General features: G+C 36.3%; 1 protein-coding gene across 9 annotated transcripts in view; it reads right to left on the bottom strand.

Annotated features, from left to right (window-relative positions):
• The window catches only part of DENND4A (DENN domain containing 4A), a 109,220-nt gene that overhangs the window by 53,965 nt on the left and 30,709 nt on the right, over positions 1 to 24,546 (bottom strand). For 7 of the 9 annotated variants that reach the window (XM_084886473.1, XM_084886472.1, XM_084886476.1 and 4 more), the window contains exons 2-5: positions 17,852 to 17,929; positions 15,656 to 15,783; positions 10,304 to 10,636; positions 3,241 to 3,490 (exon numbers count right to left, since the gene is read on the bottom strand). In XM_084886473.1, coding sequence (XP_084742599.1) covers positions 3,241 to 3,490; positions 10,304 to 10,614 — 561 coding nt within the window. In that variant the 5' untranslated portion in view covers positions 10,615 to 10,636; positions 15,656 to 15,783; positions 17,852 to 17,929. Of the gene's footprint in view, positions 1 to 3,240; positions 3,491 to 10,303; positions 10,637 to 15,655; positions 15,784 to 17,851; positions 17,930 to 24,546 lie in introns of those variants that run through there. The other 2 variants (XM_084886474.1, XM_084886480.1) reach the window with 2 other exon arrangements.

Genomic DNA, 24,546 nt, shown 5'->3' with positions numbered 1-24,546 from the left:
GAAGTAAAATTTAATATATTTTTTCCTAGCAAAAGCATAACATGAAACTCTGACCCTATAAAACAAAAATAAGCCACAAAAATTTGGATTTTATGCTAAGTCCAAAATTTGGGCAGAAGTGGATAATCTAAGAATTATCTACTAGTATGTATACCTTCCATTTGATTCCATAACCCCTTTCAGATACTGCCATATTTTTCTGCAGCTCTTTATACCAAATCTTGAGTAGTAATTTGCCATATACATTTCCTTACATCCCATTCTCTCCTGAATCCATCCCAAAACATGTTTTAATTTCACCATTCCTTAAAAGAACACCTTGACAACTTTAATGATGCCAAATCAAATAAAGTAGTTGATTCCTAGTTTTCATTTTATTCAACCTCTCAGTAAATTTTGTTACCACTAATGACTCCCTTCCTGAAACATTTTCTTTCTTGGCTTTTCAGGCATCACATTCTCCAGGTCCCATTCCATCAAATTTATGGCCAACCCTCAGACTTCTTTTTTAAAACCTCACCCAAAGATAGGTAGATAGATAGATTATACATATCAATATTGATTTTAGAGAAAGGAAGGGGAAGAGAAATGTCAATTGGTTGCCTCTCATATGCACCCCAAACAGGATCAAATCTAAAAGCAATCAAACCCACAACCTTTTGGTGTATGGGATGATACTCCAACTGAGTCACCTGGCTATGGCCCTCAGTTTTCTTTGTAGCATCCTCTCTTTTCCTGATCATTAAATGTGATCTCTTATGTTCTTTCCTTTCTCTAAATGATCTCATACATTGGTTTTAAATAACTGCTACTCCCAAAGGAGTTTCAATTTTCTAGTCCTATCTGTAACTGAGATGAGGAATACTGACTGAAGCAAATTTTGGGATGAAGAAAAGGCATTCAGTTTTAGACATATTAAGTTTGAAAAATCTATTAGACATCCAAATGAAGAATCATACAGAGCTAAGGTGAGAAATGGAGATGTAACTTGGGAAGATATCACCACTTGACATTAGGTAGTGACAGATATATTCACATAGCACACTTCCTTACCTTCTTTAGGCCTTAACTCAAAGGCTACTTTATTATTCCATCACCTTATACTATCTAATAAAAGAGTAATATGCAAATTGACCACACATCTGCCATACCCACAAGCCATGCCCACCAGCCAATCAGAAATAAGTATGCAAATTAACCCAACTAAGATGGCTGCAGCCATGGAGAGAGCAGGAGGTTTGAGTTACCCCCGGTGATGGAGGAAACTAAGCTTTCTGCCTGCCCTGGCCTGCCTTGGCCTCTGCTCAAGGCTACAAAGTTTCAATGATAGAAGATAAATAAATCCCAGATACCAGGGCTTCCACTTGGATCTCTGGGGAGCATGGCTGACCTGTAAACCACCACAGGCCCCTCATCCAGCCACCCCATGCCCCAAGGAGCCCCACCCTGATCCGGGACAACCTTAAGGGCAAACCAGCTGGCCCCCCTCCCATGCATCAGGCCTCTATCTTATCTAATAAAGGAGTAATATAAAATATAAAATAGTAATATAAAATTGGCAAATTGACCATCACTCCAACACAAGATGGCTGCCCCCATGTTGTCAAAGATGGCTGCTCCATGTGGACACAAGATGGCCACCACAAGATGGCCAGCAGGGGAAAGCAGTTGGGAGAAACCCTGCCAGCAGAGTGTGAAGTTGGGGGTGACTGGGCCTGCAGGGAAGGGCAGTTGGGGGGGACCAGGCCTACAGGGGAGGGCAGTTAGGGGTGACCAAGCCTGCAGAGGAGGCAGGTATGGGCAAACAGGCTGGCAGGAGAGCAGTTAGGCATTAATCAGGCTGGCAGGGGAGTGGTTAGGGGCTGATCAGGTTGGTAGGTAGAAACAGGGACAATCAGGAAGGCAGGCAGGCGAGCAGTTGGGAGCCAGCAGTCCTGGATTGTGAGAGGTCCCAGTTTCGAGAGGGTGCAGGCTGGGCTGAGGGACACATACCCCCATGCATGAATTTCATGCACCAGGCCTCTAGTATGCAATAATAAGCCTCCATCTATCCTTCCCAGTCCTCCCTATCTCCCCTTTCTTGCTTTTCTTCCCTGCATAGCACTTACCACCATTTGGCATATTGCATATTTTCTTATTTATTATCTACCTCTCACCACTAAAATATAAGTTTTATGATGACAAGGGTTTTATATTGTTCACTATTATATCTGTAGCACTTAAAACCATGCCTGCTATGCTCAATAAATATGTGTTAAATGAGTCAGGACATGTTTGTGCACACATGATAGAGTACCTCTATAAACCAGTACATGAGGACAGATTCATAGCATTGAGACAAATATATGGAGAAAATAAACTTAAAGAATATATATTTAAATGTTTTATTTATTATATAGAGAGAAAAACACACATCTATGTGAGAAACATCTACTGATTGCCTTCTGCATGCATCCCAACTGGGGATTGAACCCACAACCTGGGCATGTGCTCTGGGAATCTAACCAGTGACCTTTTGTTGCATAGTATGATGCTCAACCAACTAAGCCAGGGGTCTTCAAACTACGGCCCGTGGGCCACATGCGGCCCGCAGAGGAGTCTGATCCGGCCCGCCAGGTTTTTTGGGCAGTGAACGCAGTAGGAATTACTAGTAGTTCATATAGTCCGGCCCTCCAGCTCTCTGAGGGACCGTGATCTGGCCCCCACTTTAAAAAGTTTGAGGACCCCTGAACTAAGCCATACTGGCCAGGGCTAAGAAATATTTTTTAAATATTAAGAGACTACTATAACAAACACCCACTTACCACCAAGATTTAACAAATGTTAACAATTTATCAGGGGGTCAAGTTTTATAAAGATGGAAGAAACATGGTTTGCATGCAATAGAGAAAAAATTGATGATTCAGAAAGGAAATAAGGAGAATTCCTGAAGTTATGTCCTCAAATAGGTAAGGATATGGGATCTAGTGCACAAATGGGGGGAGGATTTAACCTTGGCTAGTGCATTACTTTTGCTATAGGGGAAAAAATTTTATTTCAATTAAAAAAGTTTTTTGTTTTTTTTTTGCATAGATCCTTTTAAAAGTACAACTAAAGTACTTTTCTAAAAATAAAATATCTAATATCTTTAAAAACATGTTTTTAATTCAGTAATTGTGCTATGCTGTTTTCCAAACAAAGATTTTACATTATGGTCTTTTTATCAGTGGCTAATTTTATCAGTGCAAAAGAATCACTTACCATACTGTTATTGAGATTCTTGTCGACTCTGCAGAATGTGTGTGGGGGACTTTCTCCTTTACTGGGTATAATAATACATATGTCTGTGACAGCCAATGTATTCTGAGTCATATTTTCAGAGGCTCTTCGGTAAGTGATATAAATTTTTTGTGATGAGGTACTGCCGCTAATAGTTGCAGGGCGTCCATAGGGAGTACTGTGAATAATTTCACACCCCTGTTTCAATCTTTCTTTCCAGTCATATAAAACCCTTAAAAATAAATAAATAAATAAATAAATAAATAAATAAATACACACACACACACACACACACACACACACACACATCACCATCAAATGAAAGTTAATATTATTAGATATCATGAACTGGTCCTTAAATGTAGCCAATATATCAATTTTACTGCAAATTTGAATTGCACTGTCCCATAATATAATTAAAGGATAACTTTTCCCTACCAAAATTTAAGTAATGTAAGAAAAATTCAGATTAACTTTTGTTGACATAAACCACAGGAAAGCAATGATTAAGTGCAAAGGTACCTGATTAGTGTTCCATTTAATGGATTTATTTATTTATTTATGTCTTTAAACCCAAGCATCTTCTTGAGAAAAAGCAAATTTGTATTGTTCCCAAAATTAAAATTAAAAAAAAGCTCTTTAACCAGAAGGAAAAGGACCTGCCTGCACACTTTTATTTCCAATACTTCCCTCAGATTTAAGAGATATTTTTAGTCTTTCAAAAGAGAAAATAACCTCAAAAGTATAGGGGAAAAGTCATGGTTTATTTCTCCCTTCTTTATTGTGGTAAAAATCGTAGGCTCTTCATAATGGGCAGGCTAGACATCCATTCCTTAAGTCTTCTAAATACTATACTTAAAGTACTTGGGGAAACAAAGAAAATGTCATGATTAAATAATATAGTGTAATTCTTTCACAAAATTCACTTATTAGACTTTAAAGTTAAGTCTTTAGCATCAGTTAAAAAAAAAATAAGGTCTACTATACTGTGTTTTTGCTATAATAAAAATGGTTGCAACTGGCAATGTCTTTAATAGCAATCAGTGTCCTCTTTTATAAAATCCATTACAAAGAAAAACTAGTACCAGAAATTGGCCAATTATTGCTTTCTGTTTTAATTTTTAAAATATATTTTTTATTGATTTCAGAGATGAAGGAAGAGGAAAAGATAGGAACATCAATGATGAGAGAGAATCATTGATTGGCTGCCTTCTGCACACACCCTACTGGGGGGCAAGCCTGTAACTCGGGTATATATCCTGATAGGGAATTGAACCATGACCTCCTACTTCATAGGTCAATGCTCAACCACTGAGCCACATCTGTCAGGTTAATAAAATTTTTAATTTCCCTTTATGACCTAGCTATCAGAAAGAAAAAAAAGTTAACACTTTAAAGCTAACTTGGATGCTTAATCATAGGAACTATGTTTATCCTATAGTTGGCTTAATTGCTTATTCCTCCTCTTTTTGATCTTGTTTTTCTGTGTGTGTGTTTTTTTTTTCAATTTAAAAAAAAGGCTTTGTTACAGAGGAATTACACACATCTGAATTCAAATTCCTACTACTTGTTACTAGTTATACTATCACAAAACAATATAAACAAATAAAATAGAAACAGACCTACAGATACAGAGAACAGACTGATGGTTGCCAGAGGGGAGGAGGGTTGAGAGACTGGTGAAGGGATTGAGAAGTACAGATTGGCAGTTACAAAATATTCATGGGGATGTTAAAGCACAGAATAGAAAATATAGCAATGATATTGTAATAACTGTGTATGGTGCCAGATGGGTACTGGAAATACCAGGGGGAACATTTTGTAAAGTATATGATTATCTCACCACTATTCTGTACACCTGAAACTAATGCAAAACAATAGTGGATGTAATCAGCAGATGAATGGATTAAATACAATGGAATACTATGCTGCTATAAAAAAGAAGGAACTTTTACCATTTGCAACAGCATGAATGGAACTGGAGAGCATTATTCTAAGTGAAACAAGCCAGTCAGAGAAAGGTAAATATCACATGATCTCATATGTGGGATATAATGATCAACATAATTTGATGATCAAGAATCAATCCAGAGACAAATGGCAGGGGAGGGGAGAGGGTTAGAGAGCAACCAAAGGACTTGTATGCATGCATATTAGCATAAGCAATGGACACAGACACTGGGGTGGTGGTTGGCTGAGGGAGGAGGGTCAACAAGGGAAAAAGTAGACATATGTAAAATTTTAGACAATAAAAAAAAATAGTGGATATAAACTGTAATTGAAAAAATAAAAAATAAACTAAGATTTAAAAGACAAGAATGATGTCATATTCTTCACAATGACAAACATATAAAGGTAGCTACAAGAGTAGTTGATTTGTTCATTTCAGTTCAAGTCCTTTCCTATTCCAGAATCCTTCCTATGCTTGGAAAATTCTTCATCTCTACTCTAGGGAACTTCAACATCCAAATGAGAATCTGCAACATTGCCTTCATTTTATCCACAAGCTAAAATTCTAATGATAGTGGTCATAGGAGCAACTTACCTAATCAAGATTTAACAGCTGGTTTATTTTCTTTTAAAACTAGTGATCCGGTACACGAAATTCATGCATGCCAAAGGCGGGGGGAAGAGTGGGGGGAAGGTGTCCCTCAGCCCAGCCTGCACCCTCTCCAATCTAGGACACCTTGGCGGACATCCCTCTCACAATCCAAGACTGCTGGCTCCTAACTGCTCACCTGCCTGCCTGCCTGATCTCCCCTAATTACTCTGCCTGCCCGCCTTCTAGCCCCAACTGCCTCCCGCCCTCCCCCCTCCCACACTAGCATAATGGCCCTCAACTGCCCCCCTGCCAACCTGATCTCCCCCAACTGCCCCACCCGCCAGCCTGCTTGTCCCCAACTGCCCTCCCCCCTGCCCCCAGCCTGGTCTGATTGCCACTAACAGCTTTGGCCCCACCACCATGGCTTTGTCCAAAAGGACATCTGGAAGGTCTCCAAGTCTAATTAGCCTATTACCCTTTTATTAGTATAGATTCTTTATTGTTTAAAGTATTACATATAATATTACATATGTCTCCTTTTTCCTCCATTGACCTCTCCCTGGCCACCCCCCAGTCCCTATCACATGCCCTCACCCCCCTAGTGACTGAGTCCATTGGTTATGTTTATATGCATACACGCAAGTCCTTTGGTTGATCTCTTACCTCCCCCCCTTCCCTCTGAAGTTTGATGGTCTGTTCAATGCTTCTCTGTCTCTGGATCTATTTTTGTTCATCAGCTTATGTTGTTCATTATATTCCACAAATGAGTGAGATCATGTGATATTTCTCTTTCTCTGACTGGCTTATTTCACTTAGCATAATGCTCTCCATGTGCATCTATGCTGTTGTGAATGGTAAAGAGTTCCTTCTTTTTTATAGCAGTGTAGTATTCCATTGTGTAGATGTACCACAGTTTTTAATCCACTCATCAGCTGATGGGCACTTAGGCTGTTTCCAAGTCTTAGCTTTTATATGCTGCTATGAACATAGGGGTGTATATATCCTTTCTGATTGGTGGTTCTGATTTCTTGGGATATATTCCTAGGAGTGGGATTACTGGGTCAAACAGGAGTTCCATTTTTAATTTTTTGAGGAAATTCCATACTGTTTTCCACAGTGGCTGCACCAGACTTCATTCCCACCATCAGTGCAAGAGGGTTTCTTTTTCTCCAAGTCTTCACCAGCACTTGTCATTGTTGATTTGTTGATGATAGCCATTCTGACAGGTGTGAAATGGTACCTCATTGTCATTTTGATTTGCATCTCTCAGATGATTAGTGACTTTGTGCATGTTTTCATGTCTCTTGGCTTTCTGCATATCCACTTTCAAAAAGTGTCTAAATCCTTTGCCCATTTTTTGATTGGATTATTTATCTTCCTTTGGTTCAGATGAATGAGTTTCCTATACAATTTGGAGATTAGGCCCTTATTAGATATGACATTTGCAAATATGTTCTCTCATGCAATGGACTTTCTTGTTTTACTGATGGTTACTTTTGCTGTGCAGAAGCTTTTTAATTTTGATATAGACCCATTTGTTTTTTTTCTCCTTAGTTTCCATTGCCCTAGGAGCTGTATCAGTAAAGATGTTGCTATGACATATGTCTGATATTTTCCTGCCTATGCCATTTACTAAATATGTAAATGTCATATGAAGCAATATAGTAGCTCTTTTGCAACCAATTTAAAATTATTGCAATTAATTCATGAATTAACAGAATAAGACTGATTTTTAATGTAACTTTAAAAAAAAAAAATATATATATATATATATATATATATATATATATATATTATTGATTTTTTTACAGAGAGGAAGAGAGAGGGATAGAGAGTTAGAAACATCGATGAGAATCATCGATCAGCTGCCTCTTACACCCCCCGCACTGGGGATGTGCCCACAACCAAGGTACATGCCCTTGACTGGAATCGAACCCGGACCTTTCAGTCTGCAGGCCGACACTCTATCCACTGAGCCAAACCGGTTTCAGCATGATTTTTAATGTAACTTTTTGACATCAACCAATAATGACAGAATTTTAAAAGTATAAGAAAATTCAGGAGCTCATCTTATCTTCCCTCCAGTGTTAGTAAACATGACTACATATCCTCTTTCAAACTTAATATATTAGGAGATGAAACCTTTATAGCCCTTTCTGGCAACATCAGTGGGGATGGTGATATCTTCCTTATTTTTAACCAAAAATGCTGTAAGTTATGAACCTATCCCTTTTTGTAACACAGCAATGAAAACAAGAAAGCTAATCTTCATTCCTTATCGAACCACATCCAGCACAGCCAGGTGTGAACCTGAGGAGGGGCAGTTAAGGATTAAAGAAGACATACAAGAGAATACAGTTGGGGCCAGGTACGATCACTGTGCCTGGATGAGGAAACAGTGACCCAGCCTGTAAGCCAGCCGAAGCTTTATTTTATAGTCAGATCACACAAAGCAAAGGGGAGTGGTCAACATGTTTACAATGCTCTTGCGAGTTTAAAATCTATTTCCTTACTCAAGCCTTCATTTGGCAGCACTTGCTGCACCTCCCATAGCCCATTAGCTACTTAGGAACAAGGGAGGTGTATAAGGTCAAGCTTAATTGTGCTAGGAGGGCTCTGTCCTCCGAGCTGGGACTTGTATGTGGCTCTGCCACAGGTCAGTCCAAGGCTTGACCCTATAGCTGCTCCCTACACCTTATAAACTCTTATCCATTTTGAAGACATTCTTAGTGCTATTACTGGCCTTTCTTTGATCTTTTTTTTTTTCTTCCAGTTTTCCTGTTGGAATCTTATTTTTCTACCTTTTGTTCCTCTTTTCCTACAAAAATTGTATGTCTTTACATTTATATAATCCTCTTTTACATATATGTAAAATATGCATATAATCCTCTTTTAAAAGAACCCCAATCTTTGCAGAAATTGACAAGCTGATCCTAAAACTCATATTAAAATTTAAAAGGCCCAGAATAGCCAAAACAATCTTGAAAAAGAGGAACGAAGTTGGACTACTTACTCTCCAATGTAAATACTAACTTCAGTAATCTAAACTGTCTAGTACTGGCCTAAGGACAGACATGTAGACAAATGGAATAGAATTGAGAGCGAAATAAACCCATACATCTATGGCCAATTAATTTTTGAAAATGGGAGAAGAATATTCTCTTTAGCAGATGGCCCTGGATTGTGAGAATGATGTCCTAAATCGGGATCAGGCCTAAATGGGCAGTTGGACATCCCTCAAAGGGTACCAGATTGGAGAGGGTGCAGGCTGGGCTGAGGGACACCCCGCCCCCCCATGCACTAATTTCGTGCACCTCTAGTCCTATATAATAAAAGCTTAATATGCAAATCAACTAAATGGTGGAATGACTGGTGGAACGGGTTGCTATGATGCACACTGACCAGGGGGCAGACGCTCAACACAGGAGCTGCCCCCAGCCCACAGGTACCAGGCCAGTCAAGGCATCTGCCAGTGGAAACCACCACCCCCCCCCAAAAAAAAATCGCTCCACTGGGGACCAGCGAACAGGCGGCGCCAGGCTAGCCAAGATGGGTGCCAGTGGGGGCCCCCAGACTGCCTCGCCAGTAGCCCCACAAATTAGCCCTGATCGCCGGCCAGGCCTAGGGACCCTACCCATGCACAAATTTTGTTTACCTGGCCTCTAGTCCATTTATAATGATCATTACAGTACATGCTTAAAAACCACCCTTTTCTTGTACTTTTAAAATAATTTAATATTTTATGATCGGGATAATACATTAATTTTCTGTACTTTTCTATAATTGTTTTTCAAATTCTCTCCATCCTTTTAAAAAAATACGTTTTTATTGATTTTATAGAGAGTGGAAGGGAGATATGAGAGCGAGAGCGAGAGCGAGAGCGAGAGCGAGAGCGAGAGCGAGAGCGAGAGCGAGAGCGAGAGAGAGAGAGAGAGAGAGACAGAGATGGATTGGCTGCCTCCTGCACACCTCCTACTGGAGATACTGTCTGAAACCTGGGCATGTGCCTTGACTGGGAATCAAACTGGTAATCTCTGGGTGCAACCAACTGAGCCACACTGGCCAGAACATCCCCCCTACCTTTAATAGAAAGAGACTCAGACAAGATGGAAGTTCTGGGAACATATAGGACAAAGGGATTCTGAAAAGGTATAATGAACAAAGGATAGAATACAGGATTCTGGATTACATATATATTTCTTTTTCTAAAGCTGCCATATATTTATTAATTAAAAATAATAAATAGTTAACTTCAGAATCTATAACAACAATAATAATGACAATAATTGCTTTTAATCCTCCCCTGAGAATATGTTTTATTGATTTCTTTAAGAGAAAGAGAGAGAGAAACATCAATGTATGAGAGAAACATTGATTTGTTGCCTCCTGTTCATGCCCCAACCGAGAATCAAACCTGAAACCTGTTTTGGTGCATGGGCCAGCACTCTAACCAACTGCACCACCCAGCCAGGGAAACAAAAATTACTTTTTAAAAAGACTTACCCAAGATCTGTAAGTGGAGGCTTATCTCTTCCTCTTCTATAGCAAAGATAAATCTGTGGCCCCACAAGACTTCCATTATTGAGGTCGGCTGACAATCCAGATGGGGTAACATCAATACACGTAAAATCCTGTGGCACTTCCTCCCCAAGAGATTTAATAATAACTGAAACGTCTGTGATAGGTTCTTTTGGTTTAGCTACTTTATGGCAGGCGTCATTGAAGTGAATTTCTTCTTCAAAAGGCTTTGAAACATCAGTTAATCCTGCTACAACAAAGTAGTCAGCAACACGAGGCCCTTTATCTTCAATCATCTTCCATTACAGAAGGTTACATCTAAAAGAAAAGGAGAAGACTAGTATTTGCCTATAATAAGCCAAAAAATATATAAGTGGTTTTGTGCAAATAAAAATAAACTACAGAAAGAACACTACCTCTTTGATAAACACATTAGTATACATTTCACTTTCATATATAAAAAGTACGACTTTTTTAAAAAAATGAGAATATAGTTGGCATTATTTGTGATTATAAAAATAACATAAGAATTTCCATTTTTGACAATATGGATGCCTTGATTACTTAAGTGGACAGAAAATAAGACCCCCATACCTTTAATATATATATATATATATATATATATATATATATATATAGAGAGAGAGAGAGAGAGAGAGAGAGAGAGAGAGAGAGAGAGAAAGAGAGAGAAATATCAATGATGATAGAGAATCATTGATTGGCTGCCTCCTGCATGCTTCCTACTGGGGAATGAGTTTGCAAATCAGACGTGTGCCCTTGATTGGAATTGAACCTGAGACCTTTCAGTCCACAGGACGACCCTCTAACCACTGAGCCAAGTAGGCCAGGGCCCCCATATTCTTTTAAATGCATAGATTAATATTTTTAAAAATGTAAGAAAATCCCCAAGGTCCCCAAAACAGTGAGGAAACCGAAGATCAGAATACAGTATATAAACTGATACCGGTGGAGGAAGTTTGCTGACCTTCTCAGTTATCAAGAGGTTTGTGTTTTAAAAGGTATCACAGAGATAGGAGACAAGATTCTAGATCACATAACATAGGGAATTGGAACTGAGACATCTGTAAAAAGTCAAGAGTCTCAAAGAACTATATCCCCAGTTAGAGAGTGAATTTTGAAAATCCATCAACTGATATAGGGACATAATTAAGTTTGCCTCAATCTGGGCCCTGCTTTGGAGGGTAAAAAGTCTCTGTGCATGTATAACAATAGGCCTACTCACAATTAGATTTGAGGTTTGATCTTAAGCTTTGGTCCCAGAAAGCTCTAAACTGAGATATTAATAATAACCGTGTTCTCAGGCTAGTGATACTCTTGGGGAAGTAAATGCAAAACCATTCTAGAAAGTACACCCTCAACCCAGGTTTTCCACAGGAAAAGCCCAACTGAATATGACCTCCTATTCTAGTAAAACCACAAAAACACGCAGAGAAAAATCCACTCTGAATGAGTCTAAGCACATAAACAAACAGAACTTCAAACAATAAAAAAAGGCAGAGCTTATAACAGAAATGCATGATTATAACATATTCAAAGAAAAAATACACAAAGTAAAATCCATCATGTAATGCAAATACTAACCGCAAAATTTCCTTTCATTGCCTAGTATCATTTAAATCTTATTTCTTTAACTAGGAAGATTTCACCCCACAGTACTGTCATTACTTATTTAACAGCTATAGAAAAATAATTTAAAACAAAAATGTCCCAACACACGTCTCATGTCAGATTTAGTTGCAATAAATGCAAAGAAAGGATTCTGTGTACAAATAAATTAGGTATGTATACTACATGCCTCTTTTGTATACTTACAATACATAAAGATATTAAAGTCTCGGCAGTCATCTGATAAAGGTACTTGATTAACTTTGTTTAACCCAGGATGCCCCAAGTCTTTTTGAATAATGAGCCCTATTTTTCCACTTAAAAACTAGGAAAAAAATTCCTCAGAACATACTTTAGAAAATGTTACTTTAAAGTGAGGAACAAGCCGAGACCGGTTTGGCTCAGTGGATAGAGCGTCGGCTTGGGGACTGAAAGGTCCCGGGTTCGATTCCGGTCAAGGGCATGTACCTTGGTTGCGGGCATATCCCCAGTGGGGGGTGTGCAAGAGGCAGCTAATCGATGACTCTCTTCATCGATGTTTCTAACTCTCTATCTCTCTCCCTTCCTCTCTGTAAAAAATCAATAAAAAATATATTTTAAAGTGAGGAACAAACTTCTTGTATAGACTGTAAAACATCTGAGGACAAAGTATACTTGTTTATTATATAAGTATCACCATATTTATCATAATCCCAAAATTCATTTAGTTTTCTATATTCCTAATGTTATGAGTTTTCAAAATTTATGCCGCATTTCTTGGAATCTGTACTCAATGCTGAAATATACTCTATAAATATGCCCCTATTTGTTTAGGAAACAAGCCTAACAGAGGATGAATATCCCTTCTTGTTTTATTTAGATACATATGGCTCCTGTATAGCAATTCCCTTACACATAAGATTTTTGCATAAGATAATGGGCTTAAATTTTTCAGGAATGTCTCCAAGCTGACAGTAAAGAGAAAGTAAAAACCTGTTCTTCAGAAGAAATTCTGTTAAACTGAATAGTCACTATCAACTGACTGCATATAACAGGTGCTCCACAAAAAAACAACTAGTGTTACCCAGTTAACCATCTAATCATTCTCAAAAAGTAGGAGAATAAAAGCACTTTGCACTTAATTTTTTTCTTCATTTCATGAAATAGTCTTCAAAATAATTTTTAATGGCTGCATAGTATTTTATTTTGTGAACGTAACACCTTTTTCCTTATTGTTGATCATTTTTACTTCTACTTATTTTGCTAATATTTCTTAAAAGTTGTGATAAATAACTTTGAACATAAACCTCTGGCTACAACTCTTATGTCTTCTGTATAAATTTGTGGTAAAACCTCTAGATAATGGTCTAATTCAGGTGAGAGGATGTCCATTAGAGCAAAAAGACTGTGATATAATATAGTAGATTTTCCAAATGTGTATGTTAAAAATTTGACAAATTAGCCCAGCCAGAATGGCTTCACTGGCCCATCTATGAACCAGGAGGTCACGGTTCGATTCCCAGTCAGTCAGGGCACATGCCCGGGTTGTGGCCTCGATTCCCAGTGTGGGGTGTGCAGGAGGCAGCCGGTCAATGATTCTCTCTCATCATTTATATTTCTGTCTCTCTTCCCCTCTCCCTTCCTTTCTGAAATCAATAATAAATTTAAAAAAAGTTTTAAAATTGACAAAATAGTTATTTTACCTGTTTTTATTTATGTAGATCCATTTGTATAATTAAAATTAAGTATGTATGAAAAGTCTAATTTCACAGAAAAGTTTTCTATATGCATTACAGTAATTTTAAATTTATAACAAGTAGGTCTAGTAAATGCATGCATTTGCCAGTCATCAAGAGTAAACAAATGCACTCAGCTGGGGCATGGCTTAGTGTAGTGGGAACCACAGAACAGAACCAATTAACCTCACATGATGTGGTGTGATTATGTGCTAATCATCCGCTGAATATTACTTACGAGTGGTGATTTTTGTATTTAAATATGTACACTATAGTTGTAGATATGTAATATTTATTTATGTTGGAAAAATTACTACAGTGTTTTTTCCCCCAATATATGGCTTATTCTCTAAAATGTGTTAAAAGTAACAGTGAATTAATAACAAACAAAAAAAAATAGATGTTAATTTAATAAGTAAATCTTGGATAAAAGCATTTAAAATTAACAGGGTGTTAATTTTCACAGATGAAATAAGGACCTGAAACTTAGTCCATTAAATCCAAAGTCCGTTAAAGCAAAGTCTACAAAATCATAGGTTTACTGTATTGAATTTGAATGGCGAGGTCAAAAGTTACATAACCAGTCTTTCTATAAGTGCTTAGGTGGTTTTATGTGTCCATGAATTTTAAATGATAAGCTTTTGATAGACACTATTCTTAAAAATTACTTTGGTGGAGCATTTTCCTCTCTTCATAATGAAGAGATTCGAATATTTTCCTTTTTTCCAACTTCATGTTATTTAAACTAAAGCATATAGTCACTATTGTGTATATTAGTTTTATGTCTTGCTATGCCAAAAGAAGGGAAAGAGAATGGAAATTGTACTATCATGGAAACATTCTTACATATATATTTAATAAGGTCTTTTGAAAGCTACTATTTCAGCCACTAAAATAAATAGCTATTGTACTAATAAGCAGATATTTGGGAGACATTTGTATAAAAAATTTGTTTTTGTTAGATTTGCTCACAAATTTTAGTAACTTGTTCTCATTCATAATTGAATATAGTAAATAACTACTGCCGAAGCCGGTTTGGCTCAGTGGTAGAGCATCGGTCTGTGGACTGAAAGGTCCCAGGTTCGATTCCGGTCAAGGGCATGTACCTTAGTTGCAGGCACATCCCTGGTAGGGGGTGTGCAAGAGGCAGCTGGTCGATGTTTCTCTCTCATCGACGTTTCTAGCTCTCTATCTCTCTCCCTTCCTCTCTGTAAAAAATCAATAAAATAGATTTTAAAAAATAAATAAATAAAATAAAATAAAATAAAAAAGTAAATAACTACTAAAAAGAAACAAGTTATTGTTCTTCATTAAGACATAAGAATAATTAATTTTAAAGTGATGATAAAATTCTCACACATTTATTAACAAGAAAGTAAATTTTATATCACTTCAGTTCTCTTGCCTTGTTGTTAGTTTTATTCATTTGTGGGTGGAGAGTGGTTAGAAAGGCCTGCAAGATATTTTACAGCACAATTAACAAAGTATGTAATGTCAAGAACATAACTGGAGAATTTCCAGGTGACTTCTTAAAACACCTACATGCTTTTAAATTCATTCAGGAAATCTACAATACTGAAAATGCAACTTTACTTTTTATTTTCAATCAACTGTTTTTAGAATAAATTTGAGATTTAGAAGCTAGATGGAAGACATTGTTAAAAATTACAAGTTAGCCGAAACCGGTTTGGCTCAGTGGTAGAGTGTCGGTCTGCAGACTGAAAGGTCCCAGGTTCGATTCCGGTCAGGGGCATGTACCTTGGTTGCAGGCACATCCCCGGTAGGGGGTGTGCAAGAGGCAGCTGGTCGATGTTTCTCTCTCATTGACATTTCAGAAGATGTTAGTAGGCTTCTTAAAATTTCAGACATCTGCTTAACTAGTATTTCATTTAAAATTAAATCTATTTTCTTTGATAATGACAAACAAGGAGGATGTCTTCTCTATTCCTTAAAGGTTCATCAGAATTAAATTAAGAAATTATAAGAAAGCTCTTACCTATTCAGCAACTATTGGAGACTTATTTTCCTCCTTTCAATCTCTGCTCAATCAATTCAAATCCTTTTTTATTTTTTATATAGTTCCATTAGCTCAGAATAGTTAAGCATTTGCTATTTAGACTAATCCTAAGGATAAAAAAAGGCAAGAGTGGAAATCAAAGATAACCTTTTAAAGATTTTTTAAAAACAAAAAATCTATACATAAAAGTTTTACCACATTATAAACTCTTACTGAAATGGCAAAATGAGCAAATTTACCTGATTCAGAGTCACAAATTCAAGATACATATAAAATGGTCTATAACTCAATGGACCAATTCAACTACTTCTTATTTCAGTTCACTTATATAAATTAGAATAAATTTATAAAAACATAATTCCACAGATAATAACCTAATTCAGCTCATCTTTCCTTACATTATCAAAATTAAACTAGACACCATCAATCTCATCTTTTTTAAACTTCATCTCTCATTTTTCTTCCAACAAAGGCAATCTGTCTATTGTCCTTCAAAAGTGGTTTTGCTCTTTCCCTCTTTGACAATTCACTACAGTATTTCCTCTTTCCAGTCAATATATGTTCATGGTATTTTTCAAATATTTTAAATTTATGTGGATTTTCATTTAAACTTTATGAATTATACAAAAGAGCAGAAAATTAAATAATCCCATATACAATAATAAATATGGCTTATAGATGACAATGTTTCCTAGTTTCTTTTGAGAACAGAAAATGTTCCTCTTATCATGCACAGTTATAACATAGAATACAAATACTTATATATTTTATTCATTTAATAAGCATCTTCTAAACTGCTATAATATTTATTATTTTAAATGACTACATAATATTCCATCAAATAGAAATAATATATACTGTAACCAACGCCCTATTTTTCCATTCCCAGCTAGACCCAAGGTATGGTAGACAGATACTTAAAAATATTTATTAAATGAATGAACAGTTCACTTTGTAATCCTTCTAAAGCATATTATACTTAAACATAATGTCTTTTTTCTATAATTTAGAATCAATATTCTGAATTTCAATTGCCTTAAATATTATAATTATTGTTAAATGTACGATATAGATAAACTAAATGATCTGAGTCAAGTATTCAAAACCCAAAACCATCAGGACCTTAGGCAAAATTAGAAATTTACTCAAAAATTAACTGATTCATTCATTCAATAATTTTTTCATAAAGACTTATTAAGATCTAACACTATTCTAGGAGCCAGTGATGATACTGATTAAAGCTATAGCCTCTGCCTTCAAGGCATTTTTTACTTAGTTCTACTTTTCCACATCTCTTTCTATACTCTTATTTACTATCCCCGCTTCCAGATTCCAAGTGTGTGCCTCCACTTTGACCAAAGTTGCTCTACCATTTTCTCCCCAAAGTCCCTTATGCACAAACATGATGATCCTTATTTTATTGTCCCTTTTCCCCGTCTCCTTAAAAACTGGCACTCCTTCAGCATCAGCATTCTCTGGAAATTTTGAAAGGAAAGAAACCTTATTTGTATATCATATTTAACTTTCTTTGAAAAGGTTAAACCCACCCAAGGCAGACTTGACTTTTTAAAAGTAAGTTTTATTAATCCAAATTGTTGGACTATCTGGAGCAAACTTCTTGAGCACGGGAGGCGTACTTGTCTCCTCGATCTACTTTGGAAGCACCTCCCCTTTCAATACCAATTCCCAATCAAAAGCCAACAACAAAAATCAAAACACAACTGTAATTTGACAACACCCTCATGAAAAATTAGCAACCCCTGATTTATTGGAAAAAAATAGTTAAGATAGGAATAACAGACATTTAGAGGGAAAGGAAATATATCATTTCATAGCCAAAGAAACTGAAGCACAAAAGGTGGTTTATTTAAGGATACCTATCTAGTAAGTGGCAACCTGGACAAGAACTCAAGTCCCTTAATGCAGTGTTCTCTACATTTGAGGTTGCTATCTCTAATAAATGGTCATTAATACTGATCAAGGGCACATCTTTCAATAAGTTCTCTGTGTCACTTGTTACTTATAATCATTATATGGTGAATATGTGCCAAAATCTGGTTAAGAAATATGGTAAATTAAACTTTTAGTGTTTAATACAGAAAACAGCTAATAGAAACAAATCAAAACTAACAACAACAAAAAACCTAAAAAAAACAAACAAAAAAAACTACTTACTCATTACGAAGGTCTTTCTCTGAAGTTAAAGCCAGATATCAATTTGTGAATTTTGCAAGCCTCAGAGTTTGAGAAATACTGTATTGAAAGGAACAAGAATTGAGCTTAAGTTAATTCCAATCAAATATTACCTCTACAGTGTCTTAAAGTTCTGTTAACAATGATAATTTTCGATAACAATAATAAAATGCTTGCATATATTGTTTTCATATGGTTAAGAGCCAATAAGTAATTTTTAAACACTAGCTCTTTCAGAAAACACATTTCAGTCAAGAATAGACATGCACACAGAGCAGATAATGGGGACAAAAACAGAAAATAAAAGAAATATGACATAATGAGTAAATATACAGAAGCAATGTGAGTGAGAAAGAAAAACATATTACCTCTGGGGCATTAGATATAGTATTTCATTCCTACAGGAAAAATATACACATTTAAGATATAAACTCAAATAACTTCCATATATAAAAGAAGTCAACACCCTAAGTATTTTCCCTTTATTACAAATTCTTTAAATATTTATACTAAAATCAAATCAGTTATATCAAATCCTTAACATGGTTGAGATCTCATCAAGGAACCCAGGACTTCTATCCAAGATAATAAATGATATTGAATTATGAGATTCAATATGCTATTATCATATTTTCTTCAAAGGCGAGTAATTTAGTAAGTTGTAGTTATGAGTAATTTTAAATACCAAGTGGAAAGATGATGCCACTGACAAAGTTTTAGAGTATAACCATTCCAACTGAATTGTACAAATCATTGTGGGTTAGCTTCATGAGGAAGACTTGTACAGGCAGGAGTTTTACTAAGAGTCAAAAGCTTTTGCAGGAAAGCAATTTGAAATATAGTAATCACAATTATATCATGAGGAAGAAACCACAGCTCTAACCAATGTGGATTATCTACTAACTAGAGGTTCGGTGCACAAATTTCTTGCATGGGTAGGGTCCTTAGGCCTGGCCAGAGATCAGAGCTCATCAGAGCCTCCCTTCCCTGGCTACCAGCTGGGGCCTTTCTTTATTCCACACTGCCCCCTGGTGGTCAGTGCATGTCATAGCGAGCGATTGAACCCCCGGTCTCCTGGTTGAACTCCTGAGGGGACAATTTGCATATTAGGTTTTTATATATATATATAGATGACAAGGAAACAGGAGCAAAAACAGACACCAGATTTACCTAACTTGGTTTGTCTTTGAAAAATAGGAGAAAAGGGTGAAAAGGGCCAAAATTATTTGAGTCAAGATTTGATAAAATGTCTTAGAAGGGAATGGGTGAAAAGAATGAATGAGAAATAAAGTGAAATACAATCTTATTACATTTAGCACTGCTAAAATGGTCAGAATGGATATATGTTTTAAAAACTAGCCCTAGCTGTTTTGGCTCAGTGATTAAAATGTTGGCCTACAGACCAAAATGTCCAGGGTTCGATTCCAGTCAACCTTCTCAGTGAGGCTTTCCATGACTGCCCTATTTAAAATTTCAACAACTTCCCACACCCAACACTCATATTCTCTTTCCTTGTTTTAATTTTCTCACCTTATTACTTTTCACTAACATATTACATGTTCTACTTATTCGTTTTATTTATTATCTCTCTCTCCACAAGATTGGAAGTTCAATGAGGGTAGGTATTTTTCTGTTCTAGTCAATGCCATATAACCAATACCTACAACAGTGCCTGGAAATAGTATGTGGCAAATATATGTTGAATGAATGAATAAACAAACTGAAGTGTCCATAAGTAAAGAAGTAATTTTTAAATATGGCAGATACCATGATTTGAATACCATGCAACAGTCAGAAACAATAAAATAGATGTAAACAGCGACATATATAATTTGTTTATAGTTAATCCTCAACCGAGGATATTTTTCCACTGATTTTCAGAGAGAGTGAAATGGAGGGGGAGAGACAGGAGAAACATCACATCAATTGGTTGCCTTCCACACATGCCCCAACCAGGGCCTGCTGAGGTATATGCCCTTGACTGGAATAGAACTGAGACCCTTTAGTCCACAGGTCAACACTCTATCCAATGAGTCAAACCAGCTAAGACAGTGGTCAGCAAATTTGCGGCTAGCGAGCCACATGTGGCTTTTTAGACCCTGAGTGTGGCTCTTCCACAAAATACCACATGTGGGTGCACATGTACAGTGCGATTGAAATTTCGTGACCCATGCGCAGAAGTCAGTTTTTGGTTCTCAAAAGAAATTTCAGTCGTTGTACTGTTGATATTTGGCTCTGCTGACTAATGAGTTTGCCGACCACTGGGCTAGGACTGTGTGTGTGTGTGTGTGTGTGTGTGTGTATATATATTTAAATATATATTTAAATTTAGTTTTTAATGAGTAGGAAACAAAAGGAATTCTCATCATTTGCAGCAACCTGGATGGAATTGGAGAGCATCATGCTGAGTGAAATAAGCCAATCAACGAAAGAGAAACACCACATGACCTCACACATCGGTGGATGATAAAGATCTTTATAAACTGATGAACCAAGAGACAGATATAGAGAAAGTAAAGCAACAGGCAGACTGTCAAATTACAGTGGGGAGGGTAGGGATATCAGGGGGAGATAATAGATCAACCGAAGGACTTGTATAAATGCATATAAGTACAACCAATGGACATAAAACTATGGGGAGGGAGGGGATGTGTGGGAGGGAGGGAGGGGGGCAATAAAAAAAAATCAAGAAAATATGTAAAAAATAAATAAATAAATAAATAAATTTAAAAAAAAAAGTACCATTTATATAAATTAAAAACACATTCAAAACAGCCCTATAGTTTTCAAAGATATATTCAGGATGATATGCTAAACACATTAAAGTATATATCTATTGGAGAAAGGAAATGGGAGTGAGGATGGAGAATAAAGGAGGATAAAATAAAATTAAGGCAGGGCCCCACACAGGTCAACGATGAAAGTGTACCAGGAAATAAGAAATATGAGTAAATCAATTCTCTATGCCTGAGATGCTCTCACTCAACTTCCTTCCAAAGAGAAATGTTTAATCACTAGTTTTAGCAAAACTCAAATCACTGTGACTTTGAAAAAATCCATTTCAGTAAAGTGTTAGCAAGAAAAAAAGCCTAACTGGGGAGAGAATGTAAGGTAAGAAAGGATAATACATAATCTGTAGGAATTCTGATGTGAAGAAGGGGAAGGAAATGGAGTGGTTGATAGAAGATATGGTATCAACAGAGGACTATTAAAAAAAGGAATTAATGTTCATCAGAGAGAGAAAATGGGGATGGAGAAAAAGAGGATGACTGTAAAAGCAAAAGCCTTAAGAAAATGGAGAGATGGTACCCAAAACATACAGTCAAGGATATATCACATAAAACAAGCTTTTCATAAAAAAAGTTTAATAATTTTTCTGTATATACAGGCCTTGACGTTGTGGTTCTTAATCTTTTTTTGGGTCATGCACCGCCCCCGTTCCCCCTTTGAGAATCTGATCTGTGCTATGGATTGTCTCTCCCTTAAAATACTCATATAGATATTCAGATAAAACTTTACATAAAACTTTAGGAATTTTGCTGACACATGCTCCCCAAGCTATGTAATCCATATGCAAGTCTGATTATTATTTTTTTTTTTACTTTTTAGTTAAGGTATAACATACTTTGAGAAAAGTAAACTCTAGGAATTTTCATTAAGTGAACACCATCCATTATTAAAAAAAAAAACACCTCCCAGGTGAACAAATAGAACGTTACCAGTAACAGGAAGTCCCCAATCCCCCTCCAACCTTCCCCAAAAGAACACCATCCTGACTTCTAACATTAGATTAATTTTATCTACTTCTGAACTTTATATACATGGAACATGGAAGGATTCATATATATTCTTTTGGTCTAGCTTTTTTCACTCTACAATGTTTCTGGGATTTAGTTATACTCATATGCATAGCGGTTTATTCATTTCATTTTTGTATGGTTTTTCATTTTGAAAACATATCATACTTTTGTTTATCCACTCTATTGTTAGTAGAATTTGGTTTGTTTCCAATGTCAAAGTCATGTATAAAGTATTATGCATATCATGATGCACTAGTGCAGTGGTCGGCAAACCTTGGCCCCTTGAGTGTGCTAATGCCCCTTCTTCAAAATAGACTCGCCCAGGCCGAAAACCTACTTCTGCACATGGGCCACGAAGTTTCAATCACACTGTATGTGCGTGCCTGCACGTGGCATTTTGTGGAAGAGCCACGCACAAGGGGCCAAAGAGCCGCATGCGGCTAGCGAGCCACGGTTTTCCAACCACTGCACTAGAGTATACATTTTTTAAAAATACCTACAAATAAAACTGCTAGGATACAGAGTATATGTCCTATATGTCTGGTACATAATGCCAGCATTCTGAAGTGGTTTAATACAATCTTATATTTGATAGGTAAGATATTTTAGAAATAAAATTAAAAAATTGCAAGCAAAAATATTCCTCTGAGGTCTCTTAATATATTAGTTTATGTTTTTATTTAAATTAAGTCAGTATTGAATACAACTATATAAAGACTATAAAAATAGCAGTTAAGTGCTCTGGAATCAGTTAGGCCAAGTTCAAATCCTGGCTTTATCCAGTGTTAGAATATCAGATAATCAAATAAACATGTGCTTAGGGTATTGCAAAAAAGGGAGCATCAAAAGTTTAAATTTGCCGGGACCGGTTTGGCTCAGTGGATAGAGCGTCGGCCTGCGGACTGAAAGGTCCCGGGTTCGATTCTGGGCAAGGGCATGTGCCTTGGTTGCGGGCACATCCCCAGTGGGGGGTGTGCAAGAGGCAGCTGATCAATGATTCTCTCTCATCGATGTTTCTAACTCTCTATCCCTCTCTCTTCCTCTCTGTGAAAAATCAATAAAATATATTAAAAAAAATTTAAATTTAATTCAAATAATTTTAAAAAATTTAACGAGGTATCATTTTAAAAATCAGAATTTTGCTGATTTTGCTTATCTTTTGCTTATTTTATGGTTTGGAATTGATTTTGTTTTAGATTACAGAAGTGGCACCATATTCATTTCAATGGTTGATAATGTAAAGCATTAAAGACAGAAATTATAACTGATTTTCTCATTAATTCATCTAATAATTATTTTTATCAAAAGTTTTTTGAAAAGCACATCTGTCTTTTTTTTTTTTTTTTACTACTAACATCTGAACTCCCTTTATAAGACAGTTTAAAATTCATTTTAGAACAGTGACATACAGCACCCATGGCAGTGTTCCAGCTATGGCATCCAATGTTCTGCATAAGAGCAATGGTATCTTAAATAGAAAAAGGATATTTCTGTGGCATAACTTCGGCCATGGTCTAGCACTGAAGATGGCTAGTTGGTTTGTTTCCTAGTTGTTCTCAGAGTCTGGTTCTTCAAATCATTTCTATAAGCTAACTAATATCCTTCCAATAAAATAATTTTCTTTTTCTTCAATTAACCAGAGTTGATTTCTGTTGTTTGCATCCGAGAATCCTGAAATGGTAACCCTACCATGTGTCAAACTGGAAACACAATGACAAATAAGATATAGCCCTGCATTATAGGAGTATAATGGAGAATGCAGACAAGTAAATAAGATGTTACAATAAATGATGCCTATATAATGTGAGTGGTCACAGAAATTACAAGGACACGCCGAAACCGATTTGGCTCAGTGGATAAAGTGTCAGCCTGCGGACTGAAAGATCCAGGGTTCGATTCCGGTCAAGGGCATGTACCTTGGTTGCGGGCACATCCCCAGTAGGGGGCGTGCAAGAGGCAGCTGATCGATGATTCTCTCATAGATGTTTCTAACTCTCTATCCCTCTCTCTTACTCCCTGTAAAAAAATCAATTAAATATATTAAAAAAAGAAAAGAAATTACAAGGACATATATTTTAGGCTTGAGAAATTGGAAAAGAAAAAGATATCATCTAAATCTTGAAATATGAGTAGAATAATATAAGAGTTGAATGGGCATTCCAAACAAAAGGAGCAACAATAAAAGGACTATAACCTTTTCCTTTTTTATGTTCATTACCTCTTTCCTACACAGTATGTCAAAAGCATATTTGAAGGACAAAAACCAGACTGATAGATTTGAAGGGGCTGAGAAAACAATCACAATTTGTGATCAGTGATAATGATGGTATTTCTGACCTTTCTACATGAAAATGAGCCTCATGTTTGAAACATAGCCACCTGCCACCACCACTGCTGCAGCTGCAAAACTGCCTCCCTTTTCTCTTTCTTCACCTCCCTCATTCACTTCTCAAAACAGTCAACTGTGGAGTTCTGGGTTTGGGGGAGTTTTTTCATTTAGTTGGTTGGTTATTTGTAATGGGGGTGGTGTAGGAATCATGACTGAGTGAATAAAGGAATTGAAAAGAGAAGGTGTTAACTGGGAGTGGTGAAGCACTAAGCATTCTGCCAACTGCTTACACTAGTTTTGCTTAAAGGAAGGTACCATTCTAGTCGAAAAAAAAACACTGATGTAAAATATTTTACAAAATAGTGTATGTTTTTCATCTAAAATTAAAAGATTTCAGTATTGACACAGATCATTTTTTATCTGTTAATATTAGGTTTATGCTATGTATGGTTTTCATTGCTTACTTTTATAAAAATTTGGATCTTCATATGTGTTTTTTTAATTTATTGATTTGAGAGAAACAGAGAGATTTGTTGTCCCACTTATTT

The sequence above is a fragment of the Pipistrellus hanaki genome (assembly GCF_964339955.1).
Source record: "Pipistrellus hanaki genome assembly, chromosome: 1".
NCBI classification, from domain to species: domain Eukaryota; kingdom Metazoa; phylum Chordata; class Mammalia; order Chiroptera; family Vespertilionidae; genus Pipistrellus; species Pipistrellus hanaki.
The sequence above is the reverse complement of the archived record's forward strand: the minus strand, read 5'-3'. Positions and strand labels throughout refer to the sequence as shown.